General features: G+C 36.3%; 1 protein-coding gene across 1 annotated transcript in view; it reads left to right on the top strand.

Moving 5' to 3' along the window:
* Nucleotides 1-18,057, top strand: part of Arhgap21 (Rho GTPase activating protein 21) — a 133,702-nt gene extending 115,645 nt beyond the window's left edge. Inside the window, 14 exon segments of the mRNA XM_063238023.1 lie at nucleotides 167-451; nucleotides 3,662-3,726; nucleotides 3,804-3,937; nucleotides 4,463-4,605; nucleotides 5,411-5,566; nucleotides 5,656-5,734; nucleotides 7,044-7,117; nucleotides 7,195-7,284; nucleotides 10,535-10,660; nucleotides 10,842-10,883; nucleotides 11,196-11,301; nucleotides 13,187-13,218; nucleotides 15,557-17,097; nucleotides 17,099-18,057. Coding sequence (XP_063094093.1) covers nucleotides 167-451; nucleotides 3,662-3,726; nucleotides 3,804-3,937; nucleotides 4,463-4,605; nucleotides 5,411-5,566; nucleotides 5,656-5,734; nucleotides 7,044-7,117; nucleotides 7,195-7,284; nucleotides 10,535-10,660; nucleotides 10,842-10,883; nucleotides 11,196-11,301; nucleotides 13,187-13,218; nucleotides 15,557-17,097; nucleotides 17,099-17,252 — 3,027 coding nt within the window. The 3' untranslated portion in view covers nucleotides 17,253-18,057.
* The last annotated feature ends 6,896 nt before the right edge of the window (nucleotides 18,058-24,953 follow it).

The raw sequence follows: 24,953 nt of genomic DNA, 5'->3' as shown, positions 1-24,953 counted from the left end.
TTCCCAATTGAATTAAAGTTGGGATTTTCCTATCTTTAGTTTTGATATGAATACTTCACTTTACTTGGTTTCACTCTAGTTTTTCCTTCCACACGCACACATATGCTAAGGGTGTTGCTGCGTTGAGTTACATATTACTTACTGTGAATCACTTCCTGTTTTCTAGCGAGTTGGTGGAAGTATTCGGCCCTGGAAACAGATGTATGTTGTACTTCGAGGCCACTCACTCTACTTGTACAAAGATAAAAGAGAGCAAACAACTCCGTCTGAGGAAGAACAGCCCATCAGTGTCAATGCTTGCCTCATAGACATCTCTTACAGTGAGACCAAGAGGAAAAACGTGTTTAGGCTTACCACATCCGACTGTGAGTGCTTGTTCCAGGCCGAGGACAGAGATGACATGTTAGCGTGGATCAAGACTATTCAGGAAAGCAGCAACCTGAACGAGGAGGTATGTGTTAAGAGGAAGATGGTAAAAGCTGGCACTTCCTCAGCATCTTCCCTAAAATGGAGAGAAAGGGTAAAAATTCTGTAAAAAAATTATAATATGCTGTTTTCATTTACAAATCAAAAGGAAAATTCAGCTGTACTTATGTTGGATCACTTACTGAAAATCACCAGTACTGAACTAGCAAAGTAGGCTATTTGTACTCTGCTACCTTCTAAGATACAGGAGTCAGATAACAGACCCAGGTTCCTAGTCCTGGTCATTGTTAGTTATCCCTGTGTCTCTATTGAGAATTGGTCCTAGGATCCTTCACAGATAGCAAAATCTGGCTGGACTCAGTTTCTGGAATAAAATGACATAGTATTTGTGTATAACCCTCCTGTGTACTTGAACTCATCTCTAGATTACAATACCTAATACAGTGTTAATGCTAAACGATAATTATTACACTGTGCTGTTTAGGAAAGGGTAACAGAAAAAAATGGTTTATACATGCTCAGTACATGTGTAAATTTTTTGCAGATATTTTAGTTCCAGGTTGGTTGAATCAAGTGCAGGTGCAGGACTTGCAAATAGAAATGATCTGCTGTACCTTTGTAACCAAATTTTCTTTTCTTCTTTCTTTTGGTTTTCTTTTTGTTATTTTTTGAGACAGGATCTGACTATATAGTCCAGGCTGGTCTTCAGGTTCACTTTGTAACCCAGGCTATCCTTGAACTCAAAACAATCCTCCTGCTTCGGCCTTTTTTTTTTTTTTTTTTTTTTTTTTTTTTTTTTTTGAGATAGGATCTCACTGTGTAGTTCAGGCCATCTTTGAACTCAGTAGGTAGCCCAGGCTGGCCTTGAACTTGAAGTGATTCTCTTGCCTCAGCCTCCTGAGTGCTGGGATTATAGGTGTAACTACCACACCTGGGTGCGCTTTAAATTTCTGAGTGCTGGATTACAAGCCATATACCGCTATGCCTGGCAGATCTGTTTCGTGATCTTAAAAAACAAGATTATTGTGAATTTAAAATATATTAAAAGTACTTAGCAAAACAAGTTACTATAAAGGCAAGAAATACTGATGATTTTTATTAATGGAATTATATAGGCAAAAATATCGCTTGCTATATGATTGTTCTCTAAGAACATATGCATGATCAAGAATCCTGGTTAAAGAGTTGAGAATTTCTGACTTACAGCCATCAAGAAAATATTTCTATGGCAGGAATTTCAACAGGAAGAGTAGTTTATAATTTATATATAACTGTGAATTTTTTGAGATACTCTAGCAATTATGAAATGAAGTTTTTATTCAGAGTATTTCCTTGTCTTCGTATTATTAATATTATTTTCCTTATATAACCTTTTCACGCCTTTTATAACCAAAATAAGAGCACAAAATTCTTTTCTCCTGCTTACAATACTCAGAAATACCTACATTAACTGTAAAGCCATACAGATTATATTCTCTGTTATCCCAATTCAAATATGAAAATGTATATACCGCAAGAAAAATAACTGCTTTTTCTCCTCTGGTGGGTTATATCCTGCCTTGTTTATGGTTAAGAATTAACATCAGATCCTTATAAATTATAACCTTCATTCTATAACTGTTCCCCACCAGACCTGAATTTTGTAAATTAAACAGAGTAAGACTGCAAATGAAGATTTTAAAACTCATGTGAGTTCCTGTTTTATAAGTACTGCTATGTGCTAGTCCTTCTGGTAGGCAGTGTCCCTGTGAAAATTCCTACTGATGGTACCAGGAGCCGGTGAGGCACACCTGTAATCTCAGCACTCAGGAGGCTAAGGCAGGAAAATCTCAGTTCAAGGCCAACCTGCATGATGACACCTTATCTCAAAAAACAAAAACTTCCTCAAATATTGAATCTGTGAAACATAAGACTGTTTTGAGGATTGAATGAGATATATTGTATGTGAGATATATTTTATATGAAAAATATAGTGTGGTGCCTGGTGTATAATAAGCATTTATTTAATGTTAGCCATTATTACTATCTAATTTTAAAAGTTATTTTCCCTAGATTTATAGATGAAGAGAATAGTTTATTGAACATATACCATATGGAAGGCTCTATTTTAAATATTTTACATGAATTAATCTCAGTAACCCATAAGAATATTTGTATTATTATCACCATTTTATAAACAAGGAAACTGTTTCAAAGTAGCAGCTAAGTAATTTCCCCAAGGTCACATACAATAAATGTCAAAGCTAGGATTTAAATCTAATTCTTATTCTGGATTTGGTCATGTAATCTTTCGCCTGGAAAAGTTAATCCCCAGTAACAGGCTGCAAGAGCCTTGTATGTGCTAGGCAAGCACTCCACCACTGAGCCGCATTCGCTGCCCTGGAAGGGTAGTAAGTTTAAATTCAATACTATTTTCCTCCAAAACCTATTTTTTTTATAAATTGTCTTTCATTTTAATGAAAATGAGACAAGTTTTTAAAAATTTGGAGACACGTGTCAGTATATTATTAAGCTCAGTACCTAAAAAAAATCCCTTCTTGTATATTATAAGCATTGACTTGCTGGAATTGAAAAAAAAAAACAAATTTTGAGCTTTTCTCTTAATAATCTAATTGCAATTTATGATATGACTTGACTCCCATCCCTTGACTTCCTACAAATTAATCATTAACAAATTCTGGCTATGTTTTTCTATCTTTTATCCAAAGATTAATGCTGACCATTCTTCCCATTGTTAGAGAAAAAAATGGGCTCTCTGCTTCCAAGTCATGAAAAATGGCAGATCATTCGATATTGAACACTTGTTTCTTGCTGTACTGTTCTAAGTATTGCACAAATACAGAAAATAATCAGACAGCTCTTGGCAATGGAAGGAGTCTCTTAGAACACTTATCACACAATGTTCAATAGAGGTTTTGCAATAGCTTCACTGAGAATAAACCAGAGGTTTGTATTGAACAAGCATATTAGTACAATGGAAAGGTTCAAGAAAAACATCGAGTCTTTTTTTTTTTTTTTTTTTTTGTCTTTTTGAGACAGGATTTCTCTATGCAGTTCAGGCTGGCCTTGAGCTCACTTTGTAGCCCAGGCTGGTCTCAAACTCTCAATGAGGAATCATCCTGCCTCAGCCTCCCGAGTGCAGGAATTACAGGCTTGAGCCACCACACCCCGCTAAAACGTCTTATCTTTATATTTAAAACTGACTTTCTAACAATACCTTCTGTTTCTTCTATAGGACACTGGAGTTACTAACAGAGATCTCATTAGCCGAAGAATAAAAGAATATAACAGTCTGATGAGGTAAGAATCACATTGTGCCTTTAGTTCATTTGGATGTCAATAGGAAAGTGTTAATGAATGTTCATTTCTCTCAGCAGCAAAGCAGAACAGTTGCCAAAAACACCTCGCCAGAGTCTCAGCATCAGACAGACTTTGCGCGGAAAATCAGAGGTGAAGACTCAAAGCCCACACTCTCCGAAGGAAGAGTCTGAAAGGAAACTTCTCAGTAAAGGTACTGCTGTCAGCTGCGGGCAAATCTTCCAAATAAAAAATGGGATTTGAGGTGAGATCCAAGACCCCAGTTTCTATAATCAAGACAAAGGGAGGAGAATATAATACTTACATAAGAGACACCGCAGATTCAGATGACTCAGAGGACACAGGTACTATCATTTTTTAGAAAAACAAGTATTTTTCCCTTTGCTAAAATCAAACACACTGAGTATGCTTTCTTGTTGATTTAAAGAATCACTGTGCATATGAAAGTTAAGTAGTGTGGAAAGTTATAATGAGTGACATAGTAGGAAGAAAATATTTTTCATAAATGTGGGATATTTTATAGGATTTCAGTTTTTGTAAATGTTGATAAAGAGGGCCAGGTATTTAACTTAGTGGCTCAAGCACTTGCCTGGTAAGTATGAGGTTTTGAGTTTGATCACCAGTACTAAAAAAAAATGCTGACAAAAGATTTTTAAATTCATGAGTTAAACACTTTTCATTTTCTTTGTGTCATTTTGTGTTCAATAACAATCAAAAGATGATACCAGTCCCCCAAAAGACAAAGGCACGTGGAGAAAGGGCATTCCAAGTATCATGAGGAAGACATTTGAAAAAAAGCCTGCTGCTACAGGAACGTTTGGTGTCAGACTGGATGACTGCCCCCCAGCTCACACTAATCGGGTAGGAGACACCAGCCACTTGGGTTTCCCAAATTCACGAATTCAGCTGTAAATATAACAGGATCTGAGTAAACAGCCTTTCATATGACAGGGACTGCCTATCTATCTGTTTTCTTCTTCGTAGCAAACCTTAGTTTCCCTGAGTACTTGTTGTAATTTTATCTGTTTTTTTTCTAATGGACTGACCTGGAAGGGATAATGAGTCAGTCTTTAGGGATATATCTGAAAAGGTCAGTAAGCATTCAGTTTAAAATCATGTGTATTTCTGCTTATCGCATCTTATGGATGAAAACAACAAAGACTTGATTAAGAAAATATAGTAAATAGGACTGGTGGTGTAGTTTGGTGGTAGAACATGTGAGTAGCACATGGGAAGCCTTGTGTTCAACCCCCAGTACCACCCACAAACATTGTAGCACATGTGAATGCACATGTGTATGTGTTAACTACAGCCATGTTAGGATTCGTATCGAAAGTTGATTGATGGTACTCTACCGCATTCTTTTAACTCGAATTTATTCATCTAAAAAATGGTTTCTACCTTCTTACTTGCTCCTGTGTTCTTTTGTCTCCTTGAGGGCCCTTTCTTGTTCCGTCTTGACCTTTACCTTCTCTTCCCATTTCCTCAAATAGCTCTTGCTGGTTGTATATATTCCTAATTCTCCAATGGTTATATGTCCTTTATTTTCTCTACACATACTCCTTTTTGAATGAAAAAGGCCTTTTAAAAGCTGTTATACACAACTACTAATTGAATATAAACCTTTGCTGTATGTTAAATAAAATGTTTATGTCTTATTTTGCAGTATATTCCATTAATAGTTGACATATGTTGCAAATTAGTTGAAGAACGAGGTCTTGAATATACAGGTATTTACAGAGTTCCTGGAAATAATGCAGCAATTTCAAGTATGCAGGAAGAACTGAACAAGGGAATGGCTGATATTGATATACAGGATGATGTAAGTTTATTTTAATAACTGATACAGTTTATTTTACCCTTTGGTAATACTGACTATAAAAATGCTGTATTTCTATTTTGCATACCTAGAAATGGCGAGATTTGAATGTGATAAGCAGTTTACTAAAATCCTTCTTCAGAAAACTCCCTGAGCCTCTTTTCACAAATGGTAAGTAAATTCCTAGGAAAGAAGCCAAAGGAAACAGTTCATATTACAACTGTTGGAAAACTATAGAATATTAATAATTATATTGAACCGGGCAGAGAACTTTTTTTTCTCAAAAGAATTTCTAATTGTAATTTATATATGAAAGGCATACTTCTGTGATTTGGATTTTTCTTTTGATACATTTCAATGAAACAAAATATATCTAGAATATATGAAGAATTCAAAAGACCCAGTCACAATATGGGCAATAAAATGAATAGACACTTCACAGAAATACAATTGGCTAGTAAGCCGGTGAAGAAATGTTCGATCTTGCTGGCCAGTAGAGAGATGCAGATGAACACGACACAGATTCCATCTCACTCCAGAAAGAATAGCCACATCCAGAAATCAATATCAATTGCTGGAAGACTGGAGGTAGGGAGGACCCTTCTACACTGTTGGTGGGATTATAAACTAGTACAACCACTGTGGAAATCAGTGTGGATATTTGACTCAGCTATTTCCCTTCTAGGAATCTTCCCAAAGAGTTAAAGCTATTGTATCATAGTGATACATTTATAGTCTTAAAAAAAGAGCAAAATAAAAGGTAGTAGGAAGTAGGCAGATAGATCTTTCTCAAACAGAAAGGAGACTTAAGAGGTAGAGGAGGGAAGGGAAGGAGATTAAAAAAGGAATTGAGATGTGTTACACACATGGACCTCATGGCCTCATGGCCTCACAAGAAGTGTAAACATGTAGAAATAGGTAGTATAAAAATTTTTTCAAATTATCTTAACATACTAAAAAATTGTTTCAGATCAGTAAAATATACTTTATCTGGTTTATCAGTGTAGAAATACATTGTTTTCATTGAAAAGTCCTCAGACATAATGAAGTATAGTTACTAGAAAAACATTTTTTCGGGGGCTGGGGATTTAGCTCAGCGGCATAAGCGCCTGCCTTGCAAGCAGGCAGTCATGAGTTCGATCCCCAGTATCGATAAAAAGGAAAAAGACAAAAAAATTTTTTTCAATCAAGCCAAATAATCGAATGCTATAGTAGGTGTTGCTGGGAGTAGAGGCAAATAGACAGGCCATCTAAATATGGGGTAGTACCTTCAAGGATCTCACATTTTTGTGAATTTTCTATTTGTTGATAAGACTTGGAGAATGTTAAAAATAGTATTTTAGAAATGTACATTTATTATTTGAGATCTTCCATGGCTTTTTTTAAAATTGTGGCTTTAAATTTTCCTAAAGGAAAACTAGATTACAGTTCATGCAAGCAATTTAAGATAAATTTGTTTTATTGTTCTTACTGTTATCAGATAAGTATGCTGATTTTATTGAAGCCAATCGTAAAGAAGATCCTCTTGATCGGCTGAAAACATTAAAGAGACTAGTACGTATTGTTTTTTATTGCTAGAGGTATAGCTAAAATGCAGCACTTAAACCCACCGTGAGAATACTGTGTTTCAGATTCACGATCTGCCTGAACATCATTATGAAACACTCAAGTTTCTCTCAGCTCATCTGAAGACAGTAGCTGAAAATTCAGAAAAAAATAAGGTATGTAAGGTGTCTATTGAAAAAATGGACTTTTAGGGGCTTTGGTCTAAAACCTCATTGTTGTGTGCTAAAAGTCAAAAATAGGTATATAATTCAACAAAAGCTCTAAAATTACATCAAATCAACTGAGTCCCTCTGAAGATCATTCTTAAAAGGGAAAGATCCACAGATAAACAGCTATCACTATTTTCAAAATATATTGTGTTTTATATTTATTGACCAAGAAAAGTGAAAAAGTCAGAAATTATACTCTGAATTTTCAGCTGTTTTATCACTATTGTGAAAAGGCAAGTTAATGTACATCAGTTAAAAAGAATACCATGTGGTCCCTAGAGAGCCTTTAGTTTTAAACAAGTTCTCTCTTTTAAGGCTGCTATATTCATTTATCAAATAAAATTTGCTATAAATATTATCTAACACTCAGTTCATATTGGATTTTTGACAGGGTTCACTTATGTAGTGTAGGTTGGCCTTGAGACTCACTGTATATCCCAGGCTGACCTTGAACTCATAATAATCCTTGTATCTCAGTCTCCCAAGTGCTGGCATTATAGGCGTGTACCAACATGCCTTGCATATTTTTGTTTTTTTTACAAGTATTTGTTTTATTATATACAGACAAGATCCAAACATTAATTTTGGTTGATACATTTAGTGTTAAGTTTTCATCTTTTTCCTCAGTCACTGATGATTATTAGCTGAATCAATTTTATCAGAAATTTAAAAATGATTTTTTGAAGGTTGACTATCCAACTACACTGTTGAATTTGCTTATTAAATATAGCAGTCTTTTAGTGAAAGTTTTGGGGTCTTCTATGTAGAGTATCATATCATCTGCAAATAAAAATTTAACTTCTTCTTTTCCTATTGTTATTCCTTTTATTTCTTTTTCTTGTCTAATTGCTCTGGCTAAAGTTTCCAGTACTATGTTGAATAAGAGTGGAGACAGTGGACTTCCTTTTCTTGTTCATGATTTTAGAGTGAAAATGTTCAGTTTTTGTCCATTTTAGTATGATGTTGGCTGTTGGTTTGTCATTGAGATAAAGACCATCTATTCCAATTATTTTAGAGTTGTTATCATGAAGTATTGCTGGACTTGGTCAAATGCTTTTTCTGCATGTATTGAGATGATCGTGTTTTTTGTCCTTAGCTCTGTTAATATGATGTGTTAGTTTTATTGATTTATATATGTTGAACCATCCCTGCATCTCTGGGATGAATCAATCTTGGTCATGGTGTATACTCTTCTTGATAATTTGCTGCAGTCTGTTTGACAGTATCTTACTGAACATCTGTGTTCATTAGGGAGATTGGCCTATAGATCTTGTTCTTAATTGGATCTTTCTCTGGTTTTGGTAACAGGGTAATGTTTCTTTCCAGAAATGAATTTGGGAGTATTGCTTCCTTTTCAATTTCATTAAAGAGTTTGAGAAGTAATAGTATTAGATTAGAAGTTTAAAAATGATCACTTTCTAATTCTAGAGCATTTCTTAAGGTACTGAAATAGTTACATTGCTTTCTGGAGAAGAAAATAAACACAAATAACATTCCCTTTTCAAAGAGTGATTCTTGCAGATCAGTGAGTGCCTGTGCATGTTCTGGAAAATAGGAAGCACTCAGTTAGGAGACGCTTAGATGATGAGAGTAGAGTCGGCCCCATACTTATGGATCCAGAAGATGAGAGCAGCTTTGATTTCCTTTAGGTTCTTCAGTGCCCTCAATGGTGAAGGGATTTAAAAAAAAAAAAAAGGAAATGAAGACTTATCATGTTTCATACAGTCGATGCCAGGATTTATCAGTTTACTTCTAGGTGAAATATTTTATAGTTATTTCAGTTTTCTTGTAGTGTATATCATTCATTAATTTTGTTGGATGTTAAAGTTACTGGAAAAAGACTGTGTAATTTTCTAATGAGTCTAGAAAGCACTGGATTAAACTGTAACAGATTCCTTAACTGCAGAATTTTTTAGCGGTAAAGCAACACAATCTTGAAGGAACTATGATTTTATATCCTTTTTTAAAACCACATTTTATGGAACATCTTTGAATAAATACAGAATTTAAGGGCTGGGGACTTAGTTCAGTGGCATAAACACCTGCCTGACAAATGTGAGGTGATGAATTCAATCCCTGGTACCAAAAAAACAAAACAAAAAATAAACAAGTAAATAAGTGCCCAAACCAAAAAAGAAGTAACCAAAGAGTCAGTATCAAATCCTTTAAATCCCTGGTACCAAAACAAAACAAAACGGAATTTAATAATTCGAATTACTTAGTTTAATGTAGGAACTAGCTAAAACAGTGTGCTCAATTATATCTGTATGTAATTATCATTAGTTTAAAAACTTGAATCTAATAGAAAATTTGACATAAAACCTTTGAAATGGTGCACTGAAGTTTTTTTTGAGCCACTATTACTAGTCCCGGTATAAGAGTAAGGCACCTACCTACCTAGAAGGAGACTGGAAACGTGCTTTATGTGCCAGTGTAACCAAACCCATCCCTCCTCCTAGTCCTATGTGGATTCTGCCAAATCAGCATTCTAGGAAATTTATGATTCCAGTCACAGTTTCTAATCTCTCAGTAGTGAGCATTTTGTAATAATGCATGTGTTACACATGACATCTGCTTCAGATGGGATGGGTGGCTTGCCGTTTTTTATCACTCCTAAAAGTACTAGCATCCCACAAAATAGTGTAAATCCTCAGCTTATTTTGGTTATTTATAAGATTAACAAAAGATGTGTATATACTGTAATCTTATAATTAAATAAGGAATTTAAAATACCATGGAAATGATATAAGTATGTAAAATTGAGGTATTTAAATTGGAGCAAAGAACTTCGATTTGGTTGAAATAAAAATTGGTTTTAAAAAAAGATTTCTAGATTGTCATGAATATAATACTGGATCAAATCTGGAACTCTTTTATGTATCTTTACACTCTTTTTCCATTTCCATTTTTTGAGGGTCAGGGGTCTCCCCGTTACCCATTTTAAAAAATTTGTCAGTTAATCCATTTCTGGTAGCTAGTTTATAACCAAATCAGTTGCTTTTAATCACAGACTTACTGAGAAAAATGAAGCCAATTAGGCATTGCACATTTTCCTTAAAGCATTTAGTTTTTACCTATATTAGTCAACTCTTGTTTTTTCATCAAAAAAACTTTTCAGAAATAAAATACCAAACCTGTAATAGGAATTTAAGTTTAATTCTTTAAGAAAAGTTCTGATATTTTCCAATTCTTCCAGATGGAACCAAGAAACCTTGCCATTGTTTTTGGTCCAACTCTCGTTCGCACGTCAGAAGACAACATGACACACATGGTCACGCATATGCCGGACCAGTACAAGATCGTGGAGACACTCATCCAGCACGTAAGTACACCCTCGCCTCTGCCAGACTGCTCGTTTTCAGAGCAGCCGAAACTTGGTAGGACAAAAGTTGGCTGTCATGTTTTTGTTCTAAGAAGTGCCTTTCTATATTGTCTTCCAAGATAGAAATATATTTAGGAGGTTATTGTATTTTTCTTTTCACCTTCTTTATTTTAAATTTTAGCATGACTGGTTTTTCACAGAAGAAGGTGCTGAAGAGCCTCTCGTAAGTATCGTTCACCTGTCTTTCTGCTCACTCATTTTCATTTGGGACACAGATCCTGACACTACAACAGAGCCCAACCTCCTGCTTTTTATGCTATTGTCTGCTTTACACCCTAGAAGCAGGTCTCTACCTCCTCAGTTTCTGACCTAATGAAAATACAAGTATGATGTTTATTTCTCAGTTAATTATATGTAACTAATGTAAGAAAATTAAGACAGGTGCTGTGTTCAGTAATGTCTTGTATTAAATGTTTGAATTTTTTAAAAGTGTCTTTGAAGCGATAATGAAGAGATCTTTGTTTGTTAACCACAGACAGCAGTGCAGGAGGAAAACACAGTAGATTCCCAGCCAGTGCCAAACATAGATCATTTACTCACCAACATTGGAAGAACAGGCGCATCCCCTGGAGATGTATCAGGTAACTCTCACCTGGTGGTTTCAATTCCTAGGTTCCACATTGCATTCTTCTGACATAAAAAAACAAATCAGTCCCGTGTAATAATTCACTATGATTTTAGTTTCTTTTCCTTTTGTGCCTTTTGACTAATAGAAGTCTTCTGATTGATCTTGGTTATCTTCCAGTGACTATAATGCCATTGACAGTGCATGGAGTTGTAATGTTTGTCAAAATGGAAATATGAGAGAAATGAGCATGCAAACCACTGTTTCGTTCTTTTTTTTTAATCCACAGTTTCCATGTAATAGTCATCACAAGGTAAAACAGATACATGCTACTGAATATGTGGTTGCTGTGATGGCAGAAAATATGGTTGAGACTGTATAAATAGTTCTTCATGAGCTACAAGTTCTGTTAAAAGCAGCCAGTTAAATGTAAAACTGCTAATGGACACCATTCTCATAAATAATAGTACATTATCTGTCACTATAAATGTCACAGTAAAAGTCAATCTATTTGACCTTTATTCTCTTCTTTTCCTATTGCCACCCTAATGCTTGGTTAAGTATTAGTTTTTATAGGCTCTTTTGATAAAATCTTTTCCTGCCAAACTGTTGCACTAATCTAGCATGTTTCACACAATGTTCTCCCTTTGTCTCTAGTTCTTGTTTTAGTCCTAAAGGGTTTTTTTCAGCACTTACTGACACAGGCAAATCTATACTGATGTTGAACAGGCGAAGTGGGAGGAGTCTATCACACGGTAATGTCACTAGTGGATTCTGTGATGTCCCTGATGGACAGCTGGAACTGTAGGAAGAAGGAGGATTGTTGTCCACACTGTAGCTGCCTTGTCTGCAGAAACCCCCGATTCTTGTAAATTCACAGTTAATCTGTGGTGTAAAGTTTCTCTTAAGAATATTGTAAACAGATCAGTACTACTCTCTTAAAAGTTTTTCTGCTGTTTCTTGTCATTTCTGAAGCAGACCCTGAGGAGAAATAGCATGGTATGGTCTACCAGTTCTTAAAGTCATAAAGCATTTAGTCATGTGTTAAAAGGGGCGTGGCACGGGGCTCAGCTCATTAATTTTGAAGATCAATTTCCCTAAAGTTGTAAGATAAAAATATCTAAATTGGTATTATTTTGAATAGTGCTAGCCCCTTCCTACCCTCTTTATAATTGTATAATCTGAGTTTTTGCCAGACAGTAAAATTATGGTCTCCATTTTCCATTTCCATAATAGCATCTGTTAGTAGATAAATTATATAGATAAATTATAAAACTGGTAGCATCTTAACCAAACAGTCAAAAGGATCCCTGACTACACCAATATGGAACTGGGGTCTGAAACACAAAAATCAGCTTTGTCTAAAATAAAACCAAGATGACCTGGAAGCAGGATTATTCTGGGGCCTCTTTTGTCTCCATACACATACAGTATATACTTTTAAAATTTCAGTCTGACAAAAATAAACAAAGTACACCAGTATGAGTGTCTCAATTTCTAACTAGGGCAGCCAACAATCTGGAAGTTCTACATTGTGTATCAATTTGAGATACAGGATGTGGTACATAATACAATTCTTGAAAGATTTCAAGCTTCTTTATTGCTAGATTTAATATTTGAAAATAAACACTAGTATTTCTGTTTTTGTTTAGTACAGGGCTCCTTTGCCATTCCTATCATTGAGCTGGTTCTGCCTACAATTCACAGCATCCTTTCATGGCGGTGGCTTTCTGTGGTGCAGCTTGCATCTTTGTGAGCTCTGACTATCCACTGTGTTCTAGTGTTTTGAGTTTTGCTTTCGTATTTTGTTCAGTGCCTGTCTTCTCCATAAGTTTTGCATTGTTTGTTAAAAGTAATAGAGATTGGCTAATAGTGATCATGTTTTATTTACTTCCACACAGATTCAGCTACTAGTGATTCAACAAAATCTAAGGTAAATTGTCATATGCAGTTTGGAAGTACTTTAGAGAGGAATTGCTTCTTGACTGATTGCTGTGATTAGTACACAAGTGCATCCTTGTCCACAACCTGATGAGTCAAAATGGTAAAGTCTAATAGATGGGAAAATTAATTCTTCAAATAGGTTAGAGGAATGCTGGAATTCGAGTTGGATTGTGAGGTTTCTGATACAATAGTTATTAAATGCAAATAGCTGGGCTTCTTCCTCTTTGTTCTTGAAAATTTTCTCACATACATAAAAATAGGGAGAATGGTATAATCAGTCTCCATGAAATTGTTATTCATCTTCAACAATTTTCAGCACATAGCCAATCCTGTTTCATCTGCATTCTGCCCAATTTCCTTCTTCTGTAACTATTTCCAAAAAAGTCCCAAACATATCGTTTTATCTACACATATTTCAGCATATAGACTTATTATACATTGTTTTAAATATATGTCTTTTCAGAAAAATTACTAATTTTTTATATTTTTAATGTAATTTATATTTGACAGCAGTACCAAATCACAATTTGTTAGGTAATATTTTACAATTAAGCATAAATGTTATAGGCTGTGTTTAAATATCACATCACATAGGATTATTTCCAACTTTTTATTGTGAAAAATGTTAAGCCTACAGCAAAGCTGCTAGAATAATAGCACCCCAACCTTTTACCCTAAATCCTCCATTGACAAATTCTAATATATTTAAATATAGTAAGTCCTCAACTTAAGAATGAGTTCTATTCTTTGTCATTCATAAGCTGACAAAGTGAGTCTTGAGTTGTAAATGTTCACAACTCAAATGTTTGTTAGTCAGGGACCTATACCTAATATTTTTTCCCTGAGTTACTTGAGTTAGTTACACATAACTGTAACCCTAAATATTTTAGCATGTTTCTCCTGAGAACAAAGCCATTACCTATATAATCACTGTGTAATTATACTCAGGATACTGATATAAATGCATTATTATCTAATGTGTAATTGTTTTACAGATGTCTGCAATTATACCACAGTAGCATGCAAAAATCATACACTTAGTTGTCAAGTCTCTTCAGACTTTAGAACAGTTTCCCAACCTCTTTTACCACAAGGTACAAAATAATCAAAAAGACGTGTATTAAATCCCTGCCTTTCACCGTAGATGCATATTCCTGAACCTGTCTCTTCATCTTAATTATGGTGGTATTGTGTGATAATAATGCAGCTGTCCAAATGGTGTAACCATTCCTAACAGTTTCTCAGTTCTGGGCAACTCATTTGCTCCATCACATACATCATCACAGAACTGTTTAAAAGTAAATCAGTAACATGCTAGGCATTCCACCTTTCAAGGGCAGTGTAAGGAGCATCAGGTCTACAAGTTCCAAGCCCAGTCATAGCTGTTATCCCTTGTAGTCTTCAGCAGAATGTGAAAACATACAAATAACCATTCAAAATCCCTTGCAACTTAGGAAAACAAAATCTTACTAATCTATTATTTCATCCTCACAGCCTTTTGAAAGACCTTGGTATAACTGTTTTAGCTTAAGATTTTTATAGTAAGAGAAATACACTTACTGATCTATTACCCAGCATACTTCCTATCTGCTTCTGCATCTTAGATGATAATGTGCTAAAACAAGTATTTATTGACCACCTCATCCAGTTAACATAAAAACATTATGAACAAACTAATCAACAATGCTTTGTATGTTGCAAGCAACTTTACCAATTACAGTGCACTAAAGTACTTCTGAGGTGAAGATTTTCATACTTTGTATTATTTGAATTTTCCAACTCTTTTTTACTTTGAGGCTGAAGATGTTACTATTGATCAAATTATCTGAAACAAATCCCTAAAGACCCAGTCATGCTGAACTGCTAGGAGTACTGATTTCATCTGAATGACCTTTCCTGACACAGTGTCTATATCGTATGTTGTCTGAAGACATCCCTAAGGTTTTAATAACCTATGTGAGAATGTTGTTTAGCTTTTAAGCTTGTGTTGCATATGAAGGAAACTGAAGAGTGTCAGAGCTTGAGGAGGCAGGAAAGTCAGTAGTTTCAGAGAAATTAGAAAGAATCAGGAGAGCTGGAGGACACTAAACACAAAGTATCACCCTGGAAGAGTCAATGGAAATGGCTTGGCAAAATAATTGGAAGGGAGTGTAAATGAAAATATATTTTTAGTACTAGTTTAAAAGGAGGTATAAGAAAACAAATGATAGTCTTTCTGTGCTTCTAGAGCTTTAGTAGATTTAATTCTTTAAGAAACATATTTAGGGGGAAAACCTCAGACTCAGTAGTGTTACACTCACAGTCTCATTTCTCTGGTTGCCCCCCAGGGTTCTTGGGGATCTGGGAAGGATCAATATAGCAGGGAACTGCTTGTATCCTCCATCTTTGCAGCTGCTAGCCGCAAGAGGAAAAAGCCAAAAGAAAAAGCACAACCCAGCAGCTCAGAAGATGAATTGGACAGTGTATTTTTTAAGAAGGAGAGTGTGGAACAGTGTCACAGTGATACTAAAGAAGAGTCCAAAAAAGAAAGCGAGACATTGGTCAGAAACCAGAGAATCCTCATCGCCAAAGAAAGTAGTGCTAAGAAAGATACCAGCATATCACAAGACGAGAAGACAGCACTGCGAAAAGAGAGCACAACATCCGAAGAGCCATCACCCCCCCGCAGCTCAAAGCAAAACAGCTCGCCCACTCTGAGCTGTCGCTTCACCATCCTGAAGGAGAGCCCCAGATCCCTCCTGACCCCAGCGTCCTCCCACTTGGAAGAGACTGGGTCCAACTCCAGCACTTTGCTCAGCATCTCTTCCCAGGCTTCTCTGGCAGAATTTTCCACTAAGAAATCAACCAGTCCAGACATTAAACATAGTGAGTTTTTGGTGAATGTTGGCAGCATCACCTCAGACTATTCCATGACATCATCTGCAGCATACATGGCAAGCCTGGACTCCAGCCACCTCAACCCCGAGGTACGGTCTGTGGCGGAAAGCAAGGGAGATGAGGCTGATGACGAGAGAAGTGAGTTGATAAGTGAAGGGCGACCCGTGGAGACAGACAGTGAGAGCGAGTTTCCTCTTTTCCCCACAGCTTTGACTTCTGGGGAGCTTTTCCAAGGAAAACTACCAGAGGTTACCAAAAGGAGCCCGAGAAACTCAGAAGGAAGCGAAGTGAGCTGTACCGAGGGGAGTTTAACACCCAGTTTAGATAGCCGGAGGCAGTTTTTTAGTTCACACAAACTTATTGAATGTGATACACTGTCCAGAAAAAAGTCTACTAGATTCAAATCAGACAGTGGAAGTCTAGGAGATGCCAAGAGTGAAAAAGAAACACCTTCAATAACTAAAGTGTTTGATGTCATGAAGAAAGGGAAATCAACTGGGAGTCTGCTGCCACCAACTAGAAATGAATCTGAAAAGCAGGAACCCACGTGGAAAACAAAAATAGCAGATCGGTTAAAACTGAGACCCAGAGCTCCTGTTGATGATATGTTTGGAGTTGGAAATCAAAAACTAAACCCTGAGACTGCAAAAAGGAAAAACATCAAACGTAGACACACACTCGGAGGGCATAGAGATGCTGCTGAAATCAGTGTTCTAAATTTCTGGAAAGCGCGGGAGCAGAGTGGGGAGCGAGAATCTGAACTTTCAGCTGTGACTAGGTTAAAACCAAAATGCTCAGCCCAGGACCTCTCAATTTCAGACTGGCTGGCCCGGGAGCGCTTGCGCACCAGTGCATCCAACCTCAGCCAAGGAGAGACTAGAGAGGGCCCCCCAGAGAATCCTGGCACAGTGGAAACGAGCACAACCGACACACCTTTGTCTTTTCAGTGTGATGCCAGCAGTTCTTCTGATACCTTGGCTTCAACCAATCAGCCCCTTCTTTCCCACACCACTACAGTCACCTGACCAGATCAATGGAGAAAGCTTCCAGAACGTGAGCCAGAATGCCAGTTCTGCAGCTGATGTCCATCCTCATAAACTGCCTGAAACCCATGGCGGTAAGGCACAGCTTCGCCCCTGTCTCTAACCTGGGGTATGTCCACTCTAGCAAATATAAAGCTACTGTTACACGTTCCATTAACTCTGTAAATATTTTCTTGTACCAGAATTGTTATTATGCAGCCTTCATTTGGGCTCATTTCATCATTTTGCACTGTGGAATAGCTTTACGGTGCATTACTACAGCCAGAAGAAAACACACACACACACACACACACACACACACATTTAAAAGCATATTGGATAGTTGTATACAAATGAACAAGGTCTTTGTTACAACTTACTACGTAGAATATTCCCCAACTTACTGAAAAAAATTGCTGGCATTAGTGTGCAGCAAATTTGTTCTTTTGGTTTCATCGCTAACAAAAGTGCCTCATCATGAAAGTACATTTGATTTTTAGGGTGCCATATTGTTGAAATTAGATAACTTACATTGAATAAGCAAATGCATTTTATTGGTAACAAATTCATTACATTTACCAGTTTTAACAAAGATGGATACAGAACTTCCATTCTTTAGTCATTCCAGGTGGATATAAGTTTTATATTCAAACTTTTAATACAGTTTTTGAGTTTTATGTGACTTGAATTTTTAATCTTCCTGTAAAATACGTAACTTAAATGAACATATTATTTGTGTATCTTTTCTTCAGATATCAGGTTTGATATAAATGTTGTAACATAGGTGTGTAGATAGTAGACCCTGGATGGAACTGGCTTCTTTATAAGAATATAATTCTGCATGAGGACTTAATGAACCCAAACTTGTGTCATGCCTGTGTGCATACCCAATTAAACACTGGAAATAAAAATTGTTTTGGTGAACTTTGCATGGCTTGAAACTTTGTTGTTTTTAACCATTACCCATTCCTATGACTAATTGGTCCTAACTTCCATATCTCTAGTTGTGGCTAGCAGGAATCTCTTATAGATGCTTACATTAGCTTAGCTTTACTTCTGTACGCAGACACTTAACTTTTCTAGTAAAAAGGTATTCTTTATCTTTTCATAAGATAATGTTCATTATCCAAGCCTATCCTCAAGTTTCCCTGCAGTGCTGCTCCACATCTTAAGCCAGGTGAGAGCTCTGACATATAAAAACAAGGGAATTAAAGTACATGATCCTCAAGTAATTTCCAGTCTACCATTCTATGGTTCTTCCGTAGATTACAATTTAAATTGGGGAAAAATATAAGAAAAAAATCCTGAAAACCAGAGAATGACAACCTTGTTATATTGCTCAGTTAAAAGTTTTTAGTGTAACATACAGTGTACACTGGGTATGAAGCTACTCATCTAACATCCTTTGAAACACTAGGCATTGTCAGAGTTTTACATTTTTATTTTGTTAAGACAAAATGAATGCATATAAGATATCCACTATTTTGTATTTCCTATATTACCATGCAAAAGAGCACTTTTCAGATGTTTACTGACTATTCCAGTTTTCCTAAGTAAATTTTGTTAATTTTTGACTGTCTCTTACTTGCCTTCTCCTTCATAGATCTTTACATAATCTATTAGTCCTGATTTGAAATACTTTCTCTCATTTTCTCCACCGTTAGTGTTTTGCATTAATTTTTCTTTTTACTTAACCAGATTTTTCAGCTTTTATGTGTACCTTTAGACCCACTTAGAAAGACTTCTGTATCCACCAGCAGAAGTGTTTTCTAATAGACTTGAAATAATGCTTTTCATGTGTCTGGAATTTACTATGTGAAGTATGTGAGCTAGTATGGCAGAGAGTTTCTTAATCATAGTTATTCATGAGCTCTTAAAGAAATTTCAGATCCATGAATTTTTATGCAACAAAATAAGCTGTCCCTCACTTGCCACTTCACTGTACCAAGATTAAGTAATTAACAGCAGGGCAGGTGTAATAGGCTATCAGATATAATGGGACAATTGGAGCTGGTCATAATGCAGACATTTCAACTAGCTATGCAGAAGAGGAGAGTTTGTACCAAGGGAAGAATACCTGTTATATGGTCTCTCCATGTCCCTGCTATGAAAACTACACTGACAGCTACAACAACATCTTGGGAGAGAGTGCAAAGAAACATAAAGCAGGAGAAAGCTTAATTTTTCCCAGCCAGGAAGAAGATTGAGTTGCAGGATATGCATATACCTAAACCTGACTGTAGAGCAGTTACAGAAGGGAAATACTGGGAACTGGGGATAGAGACTTGTCAGTTGTCAAGTTTATTGGCTGTGGAGTTCTGAAGGCTCTTTGTAGTAATATGAGGGCAGTTTTTGTCTTTTTGATTTAAAACATTCCAGCTGCTTTAATACATTCCCCACCCCAGCAGTGTGAACTCAGAGACTGTATATCACTAAAATATGGTTCAAGGGTGTTTGCTGTATTAAATTGTCCTTGATTATGGTTCCAGTTTTAGACTGTCAAAAGAAAATAGAAAGTTGATTTAGAAATACATCTGGATAGGCTCTCACAAGAACTTGTCTTCAGTACTGGGTGTTATTTCCAGAGGATCTGAGACTCTAGGACTTTGACTTTCTATACTCTGTGTAAATCTTACCAAAGCAACTTAGCAAGCTTAAATACTGAGCACCACCTAAAAAGATGGTTCATTTAAAGAAACAGGCAAATTCATATGCCCTAAAACCAATCTAGACTACTATTGCCTATAGTTTATTAGGGCTTTCCAGCCATACAAAATGATTTTCTCCATGATGCTTAAATATTTGACAGCTACTGCCATGGCAACAAATATTACCACTTAGGAAAGAATGTAATGGACAGATTCCAAATGGAGATTTGACTCGGCAACACTGCTGTAACGGCCGCTGTGGTACGTCTGTGGCATTTATCAGGCTTTCTCTTTTGGAACCACGTAAGTGTTCTCTAAATTGTCCCACGGACAGATGGTATGTGTCCATTTTAGATCTATACAAGAGACGTTAGCACTGAGTTACATTGAGTTTCTTACGGTCATCACATGCAAAACATTTCACAGCACCTCAGTAAGGCCACAGCTCTGGGGAGATGGGTGGAACAGGGAGATTTTGAGGGCTAACAGACTGACTTCTGCCACCAATGACAACATTCAGCAAGGGTCAGTTTAATTCATGTTAAGAATTAGAAGCTGTGCAATACGTCATAAGTGCTAGTGTGTTGTCCACAGGCATGCAAACCCAAGAGTAGAGGTCTTTGTCTGGTTTACTGTTCTGTCTGAAATGCAAGTGTACTATTCACATATGAGACACCCCACCCGTGTATTTCTGTTTCGAATCTTTGCCCTTTGAGGTTTGGAACTCCAGCAATTACTGAGAAAGGCTGCCCTCTGAGATGAGATGTCACTTTCTTTTACAAGTTTAAGATTGCTATAACTTCCTGCTTTTCATAAAGCTACTTGTGATTACATAATGCTTAAAGTTATATCATTTTCTAGTGATTCTTTTATTGCTATTTTTACTTAAAAGTATTTTATATTAATTTAACTATATTAGCCTTGTTTTGGTTTGTATATTTTTTATCTTTTGTGTTTTTTTCTTGCCTTTGAACTTTCCCCTTTCTGTTAAGTTCTTTATAAATATCATATAGCTAAGTTTTTCTTTTTCTTCTGGCTGTTAAAAAATTGGCCTGACAAGCTATCATTTAACTCCCATGATTAGTTTTTTTCCGCTGAAAGTAAGTATTTAACTAATTCATTTCCATCTGTTCAACTGCATCTTCAAAAATGTTTCCTTTTTCATGCTTAATTTGGATTGATATTTTCCACTCTTTCCATTTTTTGCTCAGTTTTTTTCTTTTTTGAACATTGATTTTTATGTTTTGTAGTGCATGTTTGCAGTACATACTGGATACATTTCTTGGGGAAAGTTGGTACATGTACATAACACTTCCTGGTTCATTTTATGTTCCTTCCCTTCTACTTTCTCCATCTTTCAGTCTCCTTTTCATTTGCCAAAGATCTGGTTCCCTATTCTGTATTATCTTTAATGTTGCTCTTTATTTATACTTTGGGTTTCTCATATAAGAGAAACCATATTTAAGCTTGTTTGTCTGATTTATTTCATTTAACATACCTTTTTTCAAGGGATATGCTAGAAACTTCAATATGCACCCTAACAAATTTAATAGCTATACTTTTCCAGGAAATGCAAAAAACAAAGCATATTGTAATTCCAGTTTTGCCCCAAAAGAAATACTAACATTTTTAAGAATTTTTGCCCCACAAATTGGACAGTATTGTTATATACAGTCAATAACAATACTTTGATCTATACTCACCTTTACCATTCTCATTGATCTTGATCCTTGCATCCTGGGCCTACCTTCCGTGATCGTTTTCCTTTTTCAGTCCTTGGGGATAAATAATCTTAGCTTTTATTTTCAAATGTAATTATTTTTCTTTCATCCCTGAAAGAATGTGTTGCTGAACACACCATTATAGGTTGATAGCAATATTTTCTCTCAAAATTGGGAGATACTAATTCCCTCTCTTGATTCTGTTTTGACTCAGCAGTCTGTGTAATTAATCTACTTTTAAAATGCTCAGAGAAGGCCTGGGGATATAGCTCAGCAGCACAAGCAGTGCAAGGTCCTGAGTTTGATTCCTGGTCCCACTCCCACCCCCCAAAAAAGAACACATGAAATGTGTTCAGATGGTTTTAAGATCCTTTGTGTTTAGTCTCGTGGGGCTTTGGGAGAGTATGTCTAGGCATGGTCTGCTTATGCTTGGGATTTGTTCAGTATTTGGAACTTGGGGTTACCATTTTCTGAGTTCTGTAAAATGTGCCAGTCACTTGTTAGAATTGACAGCCTCCCTCACTATTCTATCATCTCTTTCATAAGTGTCTGTTCAATATATAGTGAAGAAACTCAATTTACTCTCCATGCCCTTGACCTTATTGTTCATATTTTACTTCTCATTTTTTCTTATGCTGCATCATTGGTGAGTTCTGAGTTACTTTTAGCTGGGTCTAGTTTAATCTGTTCCATAAGTTTTTAAATGTACATATTTTATTTCTCATTTCTAGAAATTTTATGTAATTATTTTTCAAAGCAGCCTAGTTTTGAGATTTTGCTTGCACCCCAATATATTGTAAAAATACTAAAACATATACTTAGCGTAAACTCTAGAACCAAACTACCTGGCTTCATATCTGTACTGCACTTTACAAAGTGGGTGAGTTTGGACAAGTTCTCTAGTTTCTCAGTTTCCTCACATGTAAAATGAAAGAAAAAGTAATCCCTGTCATATATGTGTTTTCTGTTATATTTTGGACCAAGTAGTTACTGTGATTCAATTTTAGCAGGTCTGATTTTTTAATCTGAGATTTCTACTGACACTTGATAGTGATTGACTTTTTCCATAAAACACGCATCTTATTTCTAGTCATACAAGTCAGAACAGTAGACTTACAATTTTACTATTATCATCTTTGATCTGTAAAGGTAAACATTTGTCATGGGATACATAGTTCAGCAAACCCAAGTGATGTGTTTGTTCTTCAGTTTTTGAGAATATCTAAAGGCTGGTTTTTGAAGGCTAAGGGAAAGAGGAATCATACCACCACTGTCTGTTCACTCTGTAACTTTGAAAGTCAGTGTAGGATTTGTAGTAGAGCTTATAGAGTTATACAGGAGTCTGGCAAGAGTTTTGGTTTTTTTTTTTTTTTTTTTTTTAAGGAGCCTTTATCTTAATTGACAGAAAGCCTTGAGTTCAGTCGCCAGTACCATTTTAAAAAAATCATAATAAAAGTCTCCCAATAACCCAAGCCAGACAGAACCACTATAAAGCAAGGTGACCAGAAGGTACCAGAAGTCGGGTGGCATTCTCTAGAAGCAGCAGGCAGGGTGGACGTACCCAGTTTGGTAGTTCCTCAGGAATGCTGGGAACTAGTCTTTTCAAAACTTTGATCTCCAAAGCTATGAAGATGCTGTTGACTTTGTGTGGTTTATATCAGTCACCAAGAAACTGTTCACCAAGGTCATAAGCCATGGCAATTTTAAACTATATCTTTGTTCCCTCTCCCACAAGAAGAAAAAAAAATCAGTTTTCCTCATTTGTATTTTAAGCAATCAGAAACATTCTTAAATTTTCATTTTGGCCACAAGGCCTTATTTGAAGAATCCTATTATTTTTCCTTATGTTGTGTAGACACTCTTAAAATATTCTAAATTTTCCCATATGAGACTTTAAGATGAGAAATCTTATTTCCTCCCCATTTTCTATAAGCAAATCATTCTGAAGAACCTGAGGATAGCCTCAGATGACTCTTTAGCAATCACTAATTAGTGGAGCCAGAGCTTTGATTACAGCCATATGACTTATAACAATTGATTATTATTGATTGGCAGACATTTCCCTTCCCTGGCTTGGGACCATCAAGCATAGAGGGATTTATCCTCAGTCAAAGGAGAGATGAGCAAAGCAACCTTGAGCTAATTGATTTCTCATTGGTGGGGACTGGGCAACAGAACAAAACTCAAACCAGATAGCTTTATATGAACCAACCATAAAAACAGGAGTGAATGTACCTTTGTTCTATTTTAAGAAATGCCATGTTATATTTGTAGAATAGCAGATTTTCCATTCTCCAGTGTACTTTAGCAGATACCATGTAAACAGAACTCTTAAAATCATAAAGCTAATGTTAGCTTTCTTTCCTTGGGCTCCTTGCCTGGCTGATAAGAGGCTGCAGGCTAAGGATAACTAGCCCCCTCCATACATATACCTTAGCAAGGTCATGTCCTATACCTGCAGCTTCTGATTGCTTTTTCCAGCCTACCTTTTAATTTGTTATTTTCATCTGTGATTTTAGTAGACTGCTAGCCTAGGACCATAAGAGGGTTCTAGGTAAACAAAAAAATGTCACATAAAAATAAGGAAGGTCCAGCACTCTCTCAGGGCAGCAGCTAGGTAGCACTTGCCTCTTAGAGAAAGCACATGTGCTTTCCAGTTCAGTTAACCCCATCAGCTGGCTTCACCCATCTGCCTGCCTTTGGTTCATACCACTGCAGTATCTGCTTTATGCTCCAATTACTCCCATAATTCCTGGCATGAATGAAACATGAATGTGAAGAGAGTACCGCCTTTGGCCACCCTACCTAGTCCTAATCTCAGTGTGAAAGTCATGGATAACAATAGAAAGGGACCACTGAGGATGGAGTTATTTTGATACCTGTGTCCCCTTTAGTGCCAGATTGCACAACTCTTACCACTTCCTGTCTGATAACAGCAGCCCACACAGAGTGAGTATCTGGAGTGTGCCAAACACCACTCTAAGTATTTGATCTGTGTCAGCCTGAGTGCTCACAGTGAGGCAACTGTGGCACAGCGTCCTCGTTATTTCCTAGTAACTGTTCTTACAGACTGCTTTCCAGCTACATGTGATGCTATTACTTACTTCTGGCCATTTTCTAGAAATGCTTTCTGCAAGTCTCAGGCAGCATCCTAAAAGGCAGGTGACGTGGGCTCCTGCTTGCTTTCCTCTGCATAGAGTGGGCCATCTTGAGCCATGAGGCAGCCTCAGAATGGGAGTCTTACACAATGGGCCCCAGGAACAGGTCACCATGAATTGTCATAATACCTCAACCTAAATTTGAGCCTAGTCAGATCCAGAGTATGTGTTCTTTGAATGTGAATACTAGGATATTTTTAAAAGATTTCTGTTAAAATATAAAGGTAACAAACATTAAGAGAAAACAAAGCTAGCAACTTTCTCCATATTCTTTCTTTTCTTTCTGGTTTTGTTACTG

The sequence above is a fragment of the Cavia porcellus genome, unplaced genomic scaffold (assembly GCF_034190915.1).
Source record: "Cavia porcellus strain 051 isolate PalLab524CR breed Dunkin Hartley unplaced genomic scaffold, mCavPor4.1 scaffold_27, whole genome shotgun sequence".
Taxonomy (NCBI): Eukaryota; Metazoa; Chordata; class Mammalia; order Rodentia; family Caviidae; genus Cavia; species Cavia porcellus.
This window is presented reverse-complemented; position numbering and strand designations above follow the sequence as displayed.